A 15137-nucleotide genomic window follows, 5' to 3' on the forward strand; every position below is an offset into this window, starting at 1 on the left:
TACAAAATAGTTTAGCTTAAATGGAACTTGTAATTCCTTGCCTGAAACAACAGTCCTTATTGGGTCACTGCGTCCAACAGACCTTCAGGAGTCAAGTTCTCACCCGACACAATGGCCAGGACCACACGACAACATCAGAGGTCACTAACCATCCCGAGTGACTATGCTGTCGTCGTCCCCCCCACACACAGCCCAGAGTTGTTATCATCAGCCTGGACCAATCCACTGCTGGATGAAGGCCTACCCAAGCCCGGATATGAACTTGGAAACCAGGGAATGATTCCCGAGTCTGTTGTACCTGATGAAGGTCAAATCCGCCACCGGAGTGAAACGTGGCCGTCGCGTGTGATGTGGAATTCAGTCATGAAACGTCTTAAGCCACCGGTGAGCTGGAGCTTTATTGGTCACAATTTGATCAATACATCTGTCACGTATACATAACAATAATATAATATATATGTAAACGTGACGATCTTGTTGGGTGGTTGAGGGTTGTCGACACGAATTTTGGCGTAAAAACTACCACCGTGCAGCCGAACCCAAACACAAGTTTGGACAATTACTACCTTTGACGGTAAACATCAAGGCAACTTGCGCGGTAATGTGGTGTGTCTCTTGAATGTGGTGTGTGGTGTGTGCGTGCACCTGGAGATAACTTCGTGTTAACTTGGCTGGCGTGGGATGTCTGTGCATGAGATTCATGAGCCTGGATATTCGAACCGTGCTGGGCCTGGCTCCCACCTCGGTCGACTCAGTCTCAAATGAATGACCGGCGCGGTGTGTAAAACGTCAGCATTGTGGGAAGACAAAGGCAGATGAACCGGGCGTGGTGTCGGCCACCCACCCGCCTTGTATGTCTGTGCCGGGTATTACAGCTGCTCGCTGACACAACATTCCCCAACACCAATCCCCACCGCGCTCAACCTCGACACTGCAGGTCACCTCGCCACTCTCTGACCTCGTGTCACTCGTAGACATTTGTGGGAAAGAGCTTCATAGCTCATCGGTTTCATCCTGCAGGCTAAATAAAGATTCTGATTCTCCGTCTGGGTCTTCCCTTGGGCTGCACCGCCTGGAATCCCCTCCCGTCGCCTCTTTTCCAAAAAACTCTCAAGTCAAGAGCGGTGCCACTCTCTTCAGAAGTGTCACAACCACAGCAGTGCTGCTTGTTGATGGCCGCTGGACGCTTTGGGCACGTGCTCTGCAACTACACAATGAAGAGTCGCAAGGCGGTCGTCACAGAGCAAGGCGCCCAATGTGTGTCACAGACAGTCTGCAGTAGTTCCACAGTAAGGAGCAATGCTGATGCTGCTGCTGCTGTGTGTGAACCCAATAGTAAATTTGCAGGTACATTTCTTGGTATAATCTGACACAAATGTGGACCGTAACATGGCACGCAAAGGGCATTCAACTCTTGCGAATGACCCCACGGGACCTTTAACGTCCACTGTGAGTGAAGCAAACAGCGCACGGTAGAAGTAGTATTTTATTAATATTATAAAAACACAACCGCAGACGTAACCGGAGCCAAACGCTGGATTGGAACCGCTAATCTCTGCAGCATGCCGTCATGTGCGCGTGGTGTGATGGTTGTTGCACTGTGGACACACGGGTCGCTAGTTATTCTTTAACTCGAGCAATCATTGCCATAAAGCGACGCACGCATCACCGCACGCACACAGCAGTGGCCACTCGCTCTGACGATTGTCGAACAGTAACCGGTGAGTCGGTAACCGTTCCCAGAATTGATAATGATCATCATTATTATTTCAACTCGTTAAAGGCGTACCGCGCGGTATTCACTCGTTCTCGTAGAGAGGAAACCGGGACATCTGCAGAAAACCAAGGCGTGCGAGGGGGAAACACTCGATCCCGTACAGACGGAACTGTCGATTCCAGTTGGATTTTAGTAATGAAGGCGCCGATGCGCGCGTGCAAATGTACCGACCGCACGGCGGCAGGCCTAAGGCTAAGTAACATGTGGGTTAAAGGGTTTACTCCAAGTGCAGCCCTGCAGTGTCTGCATGCGGAAAGGGCCTTCACTACTGGAGCGAGATCCAGAGGGCGTTTGGTCTCATTTTCCACGCTGTTCAGACGTGGTGGAAGAGGTGGGCGAACTCATACTTTATCCCAGCACTCACCACCTGCAGAGAACGCATTCCTACTGCTGGGTGAACACAGGCGGGAGGGGGGGGCACAATTTTGCACATCCAGCCACACGGTCTGATAACAACCATGAACGCCACGGTGGCAGCTGGCGATGTGTGCGTGTTGAACTTATTTCGTACTGTATGCAGCCAACCGCGGTAAATGCAGGTGCGGAGGAAGGACAACAAACTAAACACAAAAGGCAGTTATAAAGAAATTAGTTTTCAATCTTGATGATTTAAAAATGCGTAGCTCCAGCGGCTTGCTAATAGCGGACGGAAGAGCGTTCCAGACGGCCGCAGAAGCGCATTGGAAAGCGCGCGAGGCGGTGACCACCACCTTTGTTTGATGGCCCAGCCAAAAGTCGCTGCTGCTGCGTAGAGGATGACCGGATTTCGTGTGCTGGTTTATGCTCCTTAGCGAGAGATACCTTTGCTTAAATTACAAAATATGCACACATTAATATTGAAACTAATTTATTACTAGTGTATAGATAATTGGATTCATCCTGCAGTCTAAATACAGGGACTCCTCTACTTACGAACATCTGACTTACTAACTTTCAGATATACGAACAAACCTGTCCCTAAGTCGAGTCGTTAGTTTAACCACCGCGCAATAGATGGCGGTGGTGTCATCTAATCTGCAGAACGTGAATAATCGGTGGCATCTACAGGCGATTATACAACTTTTAAAGCCATTCCCTGTGTTAAGTGTACTCAACGTACAACACGTTTGGAATAGACGGGAGAAAAGTTGGACCAATAACAAATCGACTTACGAACAGCCCTCTGGATCCTAACTCGTTTGTAAGTAAAGGAGTCTATGTACTGTAGTAGTATATACTGTCGTATATAATGTAGTGTAGTCGTATATAATGTAGTGTCGTGGTGTATAATGTAGTGTAGTAGTATATAGTAGTGTAGTATATAATGTATAGTAGTACTGTACATGCCGAACAACACGTTTGGAATCGACAGTAGTAAAGTTGGACTTACGAACAAATCGACGTACGAACAGACCTCTAGAAACTAACTCGGTCGTAAGTAGAGGATTCCCTGTACAGAATGCTCAGAGCGAGGGAGTCACGCCTCCGAGTGGGATGGCTCTGCTGCCTCCTACAGGCAGCAGAGCCACGTGCTTCGAGGAGCCACGCGACAGCGGGCGCCCTGAACGTACATTTAGAATCTGAATATTTGTTTCGACTGCCGGTTCAGCGCTTGTTTACCACTGTGCTAGAGAATGCGATGCGGTGATGGAAGGACCCGCGTCTAACAGACGGGACGTGGGGAGGGGGGGTCCTTGCCATCACAGATCTTTACTCTCGGGGTTCTTCCACAGGCGTCATCGTCATCACGACCAGTGGAGCAGCAGATCGCCCCGAGTCGGTGCCCACTCCAATGCCGTCGTTTGTTTCCACTCTCCTCTCCGTCTTGCGGTGTCAAGATGCTCAAGAAGTGGCCGGAACCTTCTGGCACCAAATCTCTAACGATGTCGTCATTGTCACGCCGTCCTCTGTTCGAGGCTTCCTCTCCTTCCGAGGCTTTCCATTTTCCCGAACAACAACAACCACACACTTTTGATGTTTCTGTTGTTGTTGTCCAACCGTCTTGTGTCGTCATGTCTCTTCTGTCTCGTCATGTCTCTTTTTTCTTGATTTATTTACGGCCGAAGACTCAGAGGAACCCCCACTCCCAGGCTTGGGTCTGTGGCTAAGAGGTCAACCGCCTTGTGGACCGCCGAGCCAGAGTTTTCCAGACTGCACACAACAACAATAATAACAAACAACAACATCCGCCAATTGCCACTAAGTGGCGGTGACGTCATCGCTGCGCTTGTGCCAGGCTAGGTGCTCTTTAAGGCCAATTTAAGTGTCGGAAGGATCACTGGCAGGAGGTCGTGGGACAGACCCCAGGTGCCATGGGTTGACTGAGTTGACTGAGTTGACTGAGCTGACTGAGTTGATGACAGAGATGACTGAGTTGACTGAGATGACTGAGTTGACTAACTGAGATGACTGAGTTGACTGAGATGACTGAGTTGACAGTTGACTGAGATGACTGAGTTGACTGAGATGACTGAGTTGACTGAGATGACTGAGATGACTGAGTTGACTGAGATGACTGAGTTGACCGAGATGACTGAGTTGACTGAGTTGACTGAGATGACTGAGTTGACTGAGATGACTGAGTTGACTGAGTTGACTGAGATGACTGAGTTGACTGAGATGACTGCGATGACTGAGTTGACTGAGATGACTGAGTTGACTAACTGAGATGACTGAGTTGACTGAAATGTCTGAGTTGACTGAGTTGATGACTGAGATTACTGAGTTGACTGAGTTGACTGAGATGACTGAGTTGACTGAGATGACTGCGATGACTGAGATGACTGAGTTGACTGAGATGACTGAGTTGACTGAGATGACTGAGTTGACTGAGATGACTGTGATGACTGAGTTGACTGAGATAACTGAGTTGACTAGCTGAGATGACTGAGTTGACTGAAATGTCTGAGTTGACTGAGTTGATGACTGAGATGACTGAGATGACTGAGTTGACTGAGATGACTGAGTTGACTGAGATGACTGCGATGACTGAGTTGACTGAGATGACTGAGTTGGCTGAGATGACTGAGTTGACTGAGATGACTGCGATGACTGAGTTGACTAACTGAGATGACTGAGTTGACTGAAATGTCTGAGTTGACTGAGTTGATGACTGAGTTGACTGAGATGACTGAGTTGACTGAGATGACTGAGTTGACTGAGTTGACTGAGATGACTGAGTTGACAGTTGACTGAGTTGACTGCAATGACTGAGTTGATGACTGAGTTAACTGAGATGATTGAGATGACTGAGTTGACTGCGATGACTGAGATGACTGAGTTGACTGCGATGACTGAGATGACTGAGTTGACTGAGTTAACAGTTGACTGAGATGACTGAGATGACTGAGTTGACTGAGATGACTGAGTTGACTGAGATGACTGAGTTGACAGATGACTGAGATGACTGAGTTGACTGCGATGACTGAGATGACTGAGTTGACTGCGATGACTGAGATGACTGAGATGACAGTTGACTGAGTTGACTGAGATGACTGAGTTGACTGCGATGACTGAGATGACTGAGTTGACTGAGTTGACAGTTGACTGAGATGACTGAGATGACTGAGTTGACTGCGATGACTGAGTTGACTGAGTTGACTGAGTTGACAGTTGACTGAGATGACTGAGATGACTGCGATGACTGAGATGACTGAGTGGACTGAGATGACTGAGTGGACTGACTGAGTTGGCTGAGATGACTGAGATGACTGAGTGGACTGACTGAGATGACTGAGATGACTGCGATGACTGAGTTGACTGAGTTGACTGAGTTGACAGTTGACTGAGATGACTGAGATGACTGAGTTGACTGCGATGACTGAGATGACTGAGTTGACAGTTGACTGAGTTGACTGAGATGACTGAGATGACTGAGTTGACTGCGATGACTGCGATGACTGAGATGACTTGAGTTGACTGAGATGACTGAGTTGACTGCGATGACTGAGATGACTGAGTTGACAGTTGACTGAGATGACTGAGATGACTGACTGAGTTGACTGAGATGACTGAGAACTGAGTTGACTGCGATGACTGAGTTGACTGACTGAGATGACTGAGATGGGTGAGATGACTGAGTGAGATGACTGGGATGACTGAGATGACTGAGTGGACTGACTGAGATGACTGCGATGACTGAGTGGACTGAGATGACTGAGTGGACTGACTGAGTTGACTGAGATGACTGAGTGGACTGACTGAGATGACTGAGTTGACTGAGATGACTGAGTGGACTGACTGAGTTGACTGAGATGACTGGCCGATGCACACAGCTGTGCCGCCCTCCTGTGCCGACTCGCTGTGTTTTAGCCGCCCGCGGGCTCCGCTCGTTGTTGTGAGCGTCGCTCCACGCACAAAGATCCCCCGTGTAGCCTGAACAGACTGTAGCGGCAAGTGCTGTTGGCGAGTAGCACCTCTGAAGGCCGGCAAGGCACACGACGGGGTGGGTGGCCAGAACCACCCCCGGCCGCCTTTGTCTCCCCAGGAGCGACGTTTACACACCGCACTGGGTTCTCATTTGAGGCTGAGTCGACCTAGGGGCAGGGGAGGCCCAGGACCGGTTCAGATAATCGTCACTAGTGTTGGCCGTGAGCGGGAATCGCCAGGTTCGTAGCGCAGCGTAGCGCTAACCGCGACACTATCGCTTCACACACCACACACCTACAACAACCGCCATTCGCCACTAAGTGGCGGTGACGTCACCACGACGCTTGTGCCAGGCTATGTGCACCCTGAGGCCACGTAAAGTGTCGAACGCCCGCTGGCAGGAGGTCACGGGGCAGACCCAGGTGCCACGGGTCGACTGAGATGACTGGCTGATGCACCACCTGTGCCCCCTACTGTGCCAACCTGCTGTGCTTTAGCCACCCGGCGCTCCGCTCGTTGTTCTGAGCGTCGCTCCTCCGCCCTCCGTTGTTGTTGGAGGGCGACTACCTCCAACTGCCCAGTAGCGTCCTTCACGAGCCTCCTCCACAGAGGCCGATCTTGACACCGCTGGTACCAGTCATCGGCAAGTCCACTCAGCTCCACGTCCTCCTGTACCACATCACTCCATCTCTTCTCTAGCCCGTGCCGCGCCCGCTTAGCCCCCTCAATCCAGCCGAACAAAAGCTGTTTCGGCATGCGGTGGCTGGGCATGCGGGCTACATGACCCAGCCATCGCAGCCTTGCCCGCCGGAGGAGCTCACCGATGGGACCTTGCCCAGATCTTTCAAGGATTTGTGAGCTCCTCACACAATCCAGTCTGGTTAAACCCAGGATGGATCGTAGGCAGGCCAGCCTAAATGTTTCTAACCGGCGAAGATGTTCCATTAGGGGGGTCCACGTTTCGCAAGCGTAGAGAAGTGAGGGAATGACCGTGGCCGAGAAGACCTGAAGCTTAGTGCGGAGCGACAGACCAGGTAGCTTCCACACAGCGTTACACAACCGATGAAAAGATATTGCCGCTCGACTGATTCGGAGTGAGACCTCTGCTGTTAAACTGGAGCCAGTCATAAGCACACTGCCCAGGTATGGGAAACTCTCCACTCTCCCCACAACTGTCCCATCACCGATTGGGAGTTGTGGGGGTGGAGTGTCCGATGATACAAAATACCCAGGCAGGTGCTTAGTTTTGGTGGGGCTTATGGTAAGGCCCCATCTCTTAGTGGCACGCTCCAGTCTCAGCAGTAGCGTCTCCAACTCCTCCTCTGAATGAGCAGCAATTACCAAATCATCGGCATACATAACGTGGTTGAGCAATAGGGAGCCATCCCTTGACCGCACCCGGGCATCGATCAGCCTTCCTTTATATCTGTACCAAATGGAGATTCCCCCGGTACAGCTATTGAAGGCTTCACGAACTACGTGGTTAAAATAGATGTTAAATCATGTGGGAGCCAGAGGACATCCCTGTCGCACCCAAAAATGTACAGGGAATGGCACTGACTCCCGGCCACGTAGTTTTACCCGGGCCCGCTCACCATCATGAAGGTCCTTAATGATCGTGAGCAGAGGGTCAGGGACCCCAAAAGCACGAAGAACAACCCAGAGCCTAGGCCTACTGATGGTATCATAGGCCTTGACCAGGTCAATAAAGCACCCTGCCGCACACACACACTACACACACACCACACACACACACACCATCACACACTATACACAACAAACACCACAAACACACCACACACACTACACACACTACACACAACACACTACACACACACCATCACACTACACACACACCATCACACACTACACACAACACCATCACACACTACACACACACTACAGACACACCATCACACTACACACAACACCATCACACACTACACACACTACACACACACTACACACAACACACACACACTACACACACACCATCACACACTACACACAACACACACTACACACCATCACACACTACACACATACACTACACACACTACACACACACACCATCACACACTACACACAACACACACCATACACAACACACACCATCACACACTACACACACTACATACCATCACACACTACACACATACACCACACACCATCATACACTACACACACTACACACACCATCACACACAACACACACACTACACACACTACATACACACACACCACACACTACACACACACACTACACACACTACATACACACTATACACAACACACACACTACACACACACTACACACACTACATACACACTACACACACACTACATACACCTGCACGTGAACACACTACATACACTACATACACACACTACACACACAACGCACACACTACACACACTACATACACACACTGCACACACACTACACACACACTACACACACTACACACACACTACACACACTACACACACTACTACACACACTACACACACACTACACACACACTACATACACACTACACACACACTACACACACACACTACACACACTGCACACACTACACACACACTACACACACACTACACACACCTGCACGTGAACACACTACACACACACTACACACAGACTACACACACTACACACACTACACTACACACACTACACACACACTACACACACTACACACACACACTACACACACACACTACACACACACTACACACACATTACACACACTACACACACACTACACACACTACACACACACACTACACACACACTACACACACACTACACACACTACACACACACACCACACACCTGCACGTGAACACAGTGACCGATGCTCTCCCTCACTCGCGCTGTGCTCAGCTCCACTGTTGCTAACGGCAACCAACGGGAGACCCAAACATTGGCCGCGGTCAGCGGTGAACGGTGAGAGCCGTGAGAGTGGTGAGCGTGGTGAGAGCTGTGAGAGTGGTGAGTGGTGAGAGTGGTGAGCGGTGAGAGTGGTGAGAGCGGTGAGAGCGGTGAGTGGTGAGCGGTGAGAGTGGTGAGAGCGGTGAGAGTGGTGAGCGGTGAGAGTGGTGAGAGTGGTGAGAGCCGTGAGAGCCGTGAGAGTGGTGAGCGGTGAGAGTGGTGAAAGTGGTGAGAGTGGTGAGCGGTGAGAGTGGTGAGAGTGGTGAGAGCGGTGAGAGTGGTGAGAGTGGTGAGAGCGGTGAGAGTGGTGAGAGTGGTGAGTGGTGAGAGCGGTGAGAGTGGTGAGCGGTGAGAGCGGTGAGAGTCGTGAGAGTGGTGAGCGCCGTGAGAGTGGTGAGAGCGGTGAGCGGTGAGAGTGGTGAGCGGTGAGAGTGGTGAGAGTGGTGAGAGCGGTGAGAGCGGTGAGAGTGGTGAGAGTGGTGAGAGTGGTGAGAGCGGTGAGAGCGGTGAGAGTGGTGAGAGTGGTGAGAGTGGTGAGCGCCGTGAGAGTGGTGAGAGCGGTGAGAGCGGTGAGAGTGGTGAGAGCGTTGAGTGGTGAGAGTGGTGAGCGGTGAGCGGTGAGAGTGGTGAGAGCGGTGAGCGGTGAGAGTGGTGAGTGCGGTGAGTGGTGAGAGTGGTGAGAGCGGTGAGAGTGGTGAGTGGTGAGAGTGGTGAGCGGTGAGAGCGGTGGGAGTGGTGAGAGCGGTGAGCGTGGTGAGTGGTGAGAGTGGTGAGAGTGGTGAGAGCGGTGAGAGTGGTGAGAGCGTTGAGAGCGGTGAGTGGTGAGAGTGGTGAGGGTGGTGAGCGGTGAGAGCGGTGAGAGTGGTGAGAGCGGTGAGTGGTGAGGGTGGTGAGGGTGGTGAGCGGTGAGAGCGGTGAGAGGTGAGAGCAGTGAGAGCGGTGAGAGCTGTGAGAGCGGTGAGCGGTGAGTGGTGAGTGGTGAGCGGTGAGTGGTGAGCGGTGAGCCGTGAGCGGTGAGCGGTGAGTGGCGAGCGCCATGAGCGGTGAGAGTGGTGAGTGCGGTGAGAGCCGTGAGAGTGGTGAGAGTGGTGAGAGTGGTGAGCGGTGAGAGTGGTGAGAGCGGTGAGAGCGGTGAGAGTGGTGAGGGCGGTGAGCGTGGTGAGAGTGGTGAGCGGTGAGAGTGGTGAGAGCGGTGAGAGTGGTGAGAGTGGTGAGCGGTGAGAGTGGTGAGAGCGGTGAGAGCGGTGAGAGTGGTGAGAGTGGTGAGCGGTGAGAGCGGTGAGAGTGGTGAGAGCGGTGAGAGTGGTGAGAGTGGTGAGCGGTGAGAGTGGTGAGAGCGGTGAGAGCGGTGAGAGTGGTGAGAGTGGTGAGCGGTGAGAGTGGTGAGAGCGGTGAGAGCGGTGAGAGTGGTGAGAGCGGTGAGAGTGGTGAGAGTGGTGAGAGCCGTGAGCCGTGAGCCGGGCGGGACCCCCTTTGGCGGCTCCACACGCACACCGAGGGAGAGGTTCACGTGGTCAGCAGCAGCAGCAGCAGGAGATGCCGGGAGCTCTCGGAGAGATGTTTTTGGCACCGCACACTCACCACCTCCTCACCCACCCACTCACCACCACCTCCTCACCCACTCACCACCTCCTCACCCACTCACTCACCACCTCCTCACCCACCCACTCACCACCTCCTCACCCACCCACTCACCACCTCCTCCACCTCCTGTTCACCAGCTGTCGCGTGTGTGGTGGTGGTGTAAAGTGTGGTGGTGGTGGTGGTGTAAAGTGTGGTGGTGGTGTAAAGTGTGGTGGTGGTGGTGTAAAGTGTGGTGGTGGTGGTGGTGTAAAGTGTGGTGGTGGTGTAAAGTGTGGTGGTGGTGGTGTAAAGTGGTGGTGGTGTAAAGTGTGGTGGTGGTGGTGGTGGTGGTGTAAAGTGTGGTGGTGGTGGTGGTGGTGTAAAGTGTGGTGGATACAACCACCTCTTCTCAGACGTCCGCTCCGCGTGCAAGTGGGAGGCCAAAATGTCCCCTCGAGTGGAGGAGCTTCTCCTGCAAGCAGGGAGCGAGCGAGCCTTAGAACCTTGAGCAGCTTAGAACCTTGAGCAGCTTAGAACCTTGATCAGCTTAGAACCTTGAGCAGCTTAGAACCTTGAGCAGCTTAGAACCTCGAGCAGCTTAGAACCTCGAGCAGCTTAGAACCTTGAGCAGCTTAAAACCTCGAGCAGCTTAGACCCTCGAGCAGCTTAGAACCTTGAGCAGCTTAGAACCTCGAGCAACTTAGAACCTCGAGCAGCTTAGAACCTCGAGAAGCTTAGAACCTCGAGCAGCTTAGAACCTTGAGCAGCTTAGAACCTTGAGCAGCTTAGAACCTTGAGCAACTTAGAACCTTGAGCAGCTTAGAACCTTGAGCAGCTTAGAACCTCGAGCAGCTTAGAACCTTGAGCAGCTTATAACCTTGAGCAACTTAGAACCTTGAGCAACTTAGAACCTTGAGCAGCTTAGAACCTTGAGCAGCTTAGAACCTCGAGCAGCTTAGAACCTCGAGCAGCTTAGAACCTTGAGCAGCTTAGAACCTTGAGCAGCTTAGAACCTTGAGCAACTTAGAACCTTGAGCAGCTTAGAACCTCGAGCAGCTTAGAACCTCGAGCAGCTTAGAACCTTGAACAGCTTATAACCTTGAGCAACTTAGAACCTTGAGCAGCTTATAACCTTGAGCAACTTAGAACCTTGAGCAACTTAGAACCTTGAGCAGCTTAGAACCTTGAGCAGCTTAGAACCTTGAGCAGCTTAGAACCTTGAGCAGCTTGAGGAGGAACCGGGGCGGGCGAACCGCACGGTGACTTTGCCCACCGTGCGGTTTGTACCTTCCCGCCGTGCCCCATCGCGTCTGCGTTCATTGCCGGCATTCCACTGGAATCGGGTAAACCGGTTCCCTTAGAGCGGGTTACCGGTTCTTCTGGCGTGTGTGACAGGAGCGGACGATTGCTGCGCGAGCCCCCGGTTCACGATGACTCGCTCACGACAAGCTGGGATCAACTTCAGTCTCCTCTCTCATGTCTCTGACTCGTGTCTTCGCCCCACGACATAGACACTGTTAAGTTGTTATTGTTATTATTTTTACTACTACTACTACTACGCTTGTTTGCCCACGAGAGCGTCTCTTGAGTCTCAAGACCCCTTTTTCAGGAGGGTCCTGCCAAAGTTTTTTCTGTTTTGTTATAGGGACGCGATGTTGTTGCTCTGTGTGTGCGATCCCAAATGAGTCATTTGCGGGTCATATTTCAGCGCTGGTATATTTGACCAATATCAGTAGCATTGTATGTTTTAGCTGTGGGAGGACACTGGATAACCCAGAGTAAACCCATGCCGAACATAGGGAGAGAGGAGAGAGAACATACAAACATACAAGACTCCACGCAGAAAGGCACCCGAGTCTGGAATCGAACCCAGACTCTTGCTGCAAGGCGTGAGTGTTACCGCTGCCCTGCACGACGTTTTTGCCATCTGTAGCTGTCCCCTGGTGTCCTTGGGAGAAAGGGGCTCGGTGCTCTCTCACCTGGTTCTCAATCGCCTGCATTGAATCTCAACCGGTGCGTAACCCTAAGGGGCCGTCCATAAATGACGTCATGCAGCTAGGGGGCAGGGGTTGAGAAATGTGACGTCACATAAAAATGCGCAACTTTAAATAAATATAGACAACACGTTCTACTTAATTAAATAGACTTTTTAATAAATGTTTTCTTCTACGACATCAGAGTGCAGCGCCACATTAAATACGAACTTCAATGGCAGTAGTTTAAAGCGATTTGAAGCATGTTTTATTTTGGGGGGGGCAGAGCTTTGTGACGTCATATTTGAAGGGGGGTCTGATTTTTTTGTGACGCCGTGTGACGAGGGGGGGGGGGTCAAAAATCGTCCAAAATCGCGCGACGTCATTTATGGACGGCCCCTAAGAGAACTAAACACGGTTTTGATTCCACGTGGCGGTCAAGAATAATGACGGGCGGCCAAAGAACGTAGCACGTCTGAGGTTGACGTCTGCCGTGGAGATGGAGTGACGAACTCATGTCGTGTGCAGGTTCTAAGATGGACTATTACAGTCTCACGAGATGTATGCACTGCATGTGCGTTGAACTTCTTTCGCACCGTAGGTAACCAAGCGTGCCGATCGGAGGTGCAGTGGGAAGGACAGCAAACTTAACGCCAAAATCAGTTGTAAAGAAGTGAGTTTTCAATCCAGAAGCAGCTTGTGGATTGACGAGGACGACGCTGAACTCCACGTGGAGAGCGTCGCGTGCTGCTGAGCGAGTGCGGCGCGTGCCTCTGCGTCGCCTCCCAGGGTGGCACCTGCAGGGACTCATGGAGAACCTTCTGGACATTGGAGAGTCGGAGGAGATGCAGGAGACTGCAGCCAGGACCCCGGTGGCCGAGCAGAGCCCGGACGTGCCGAGCGAGGCCGCTCCCTGCGACCGCGACGCCTGTGACGGGGGGGCGAGGCAACGGGACGGAGAAATTCGATCACAGGAGGCAAGTTTGCTGCTCCACTCCGCACTTGTTGCCACCGTGGGGTGTCCACGGTGGAGACGCATGGGGGGGCGACGCGGGTCCAGCGGTGCCACCACACTAGCGTCGTGCTACCCAGCGGTAGCGGCGATGCGGGTCCAGCAGTGGCACCACGCTAGTGTGGCACCATACTAGTGTGGTGCCATACTGAGCTTGGCTGTGTTCACTCCAGCGCTGTCCTCGAGACAGTCTGGTCCCTTCACCTGATGAAGGCCACTTGTGTTGTGGCCGAAACGTCGTGATTTTTGTTGTTTTATTTTTTACCTACGTGACTTTACCGACTAGAACCAAAGAGTATGGATCCTTGCAGTCACGAAAGCTTCAAATCTAGAATAGTGTGGTGCCACCCAGCGGTGCCACCCAACTAGTGTGGTGCCACCCAGCGGTGCCACCACACTAGCGTCGTGCCACCCAGCGGTAGCGGCGACGTGGGTCCAGCGGTGGCACGGATCGCCGCTCTTTGTAGAGGTTCTAGATGTGTGCAACACAATGCCAAACTCCGGTCCGGTTTTGGCATTCCAATGTCTCATCAGCAGTCAGGCTCGCTGAAATGATGCACCCCCAGAAGGCCGCGTGGTTGTATGTATGTATGCTGAACTTCTTTCGCACCGTACGTAGCCAACCGTGCTAATCGGAGGAGCGGATGATGGGATGCGTATTTACACTTTTATTAAGTCGAGGGACAGGTACGGAAAGAAGGCAAAATGATCTGCTTGGTAGTCTTGTTCGCTGCCGCTGAGGTCAACTTCTAACTGGACATGATCGTGTGCGCGTGTGTGCCTTAACGCACACCCCAATCAATTCCAGAGTGAGGATGAATTCAGGATGCGATATCTCTCGCGAGGGACGCCTGTCTAAGGAGACATTTTTTCACCGTGAACATTTTAAGCGTGCGCCTGCTGTGACGTGCGGTGTTGTCCACGGTCTATCGATGACGCAGGCTGTCCCCCTCGACCATCGTTCTTGACCTCGAGTCTAGACCACAAACCCTGATTTGTCTACGCACCACAACACGACAATCACTGCACTCTGACAGTCACTGCTCGCTTAATGTTTAACCATGGAATTTTCCTTTGCAGTGACTCATCGCTGGCACACAAACACGCGCACACTCACTCACACATGACCTACACACACAGACGCACGCGGAGGCCGAGTTAGACATCAGTCACAAATAACCTGCAGTTTGCTTCCCACAGCTCTGTACAGTCCCGTCGCTGTGCGGGTTACAGGGACCCCGTTGTGTTGGTCAAGCTTCCCTGTAACATTTGCAAAGCGTCGTGGCAGTGAGAGCTCCCACTGACTCTACAATCGGTCTCCACATAAGCCCCCTGTGACTTGCTGTGGGGGATTAACCAACGCGCTTGCCCACGGACAAAGTGGTCTTGGGTCACGCGAGTTGGCCCGCTCCATCGTGCCGTCGTCATCGGCCAAGCCTCGGATGTGATCATCTACGAAAGCGCAGTGGGAGCACTCACGCCTCACAGCAAGAAGATCGATACCCTATTGGGGTGCCTGCCTGCGTG

General features: G+C 52.1%; 1 protein-coding gene and 1 long non-coding RNA gene across 4 annotated transcripts in view; one reads left to right on the forward strand and one right to left on the reverse strand.

The window, feature by feature from the left end:
• Nucleotides 1–1472: 1472 nt before the first annotated feature.
• On the reverse strand, nucleotides 1473–9028 carry LOC116954554 (uncharacterized). The gene is made up of 2 exons (XR_004404725.2): nucleotides 8964–9028; nucleotides 1473–3907 (listed from the first exon to the last, which is right to left on the reverse strand). It is a non-coding gene; the product is annotated as an uncharacterized LOC116954554 (long non-coding RNA).
• Nucleotides 3907–15137, forward strand: part of LOC116954553 (uncharacterized) — a 44565-nt gene continuing 33334 nt past the window's right edge. For 2 of the 3 annotated variants that reach the window (XM_076052384.1, XM_076052383.1), the window contains exons 1-2: nucleotides 3907–9077; nucleotides 13388–13575. In XM_076052384.1, the coding sequence (XP_075908499.1) occupies nucleotides 7724–9077; nucleotides 13388–13575 (1542 nt within the window). In that variant the 5' untranslated portion in view covers nucleotides 3907–7723. Of the gene's footprint in view, nucleotides 9078–12020; nucleotides 12142–13199; nucleotides 13272–13387; nucleotides 13576–15137 lie in introns of all 3 variants that reach the window. The other variant, XM_076052385.1, reaches the window with a different exon arrangement.

The sequence above is a fragment of the Petromyzon marinus genome, chromosome 55 (assembly GCF_048934315.1).
Source record: "Petromyzon marinus isolate PM22_M1 ecotype Great Lakes invasive population chromosome 55, UKy_Petmar_22M1.pri1.0, whole genome shotgun sequence".
Classification (NCBI taxonomy): Eukaryota; Metazoa; Chordata; class Hyperoartia; order Petromyzontiformes; family Petromyzontidae; genus Petromyzon; species Petromyzon marinus.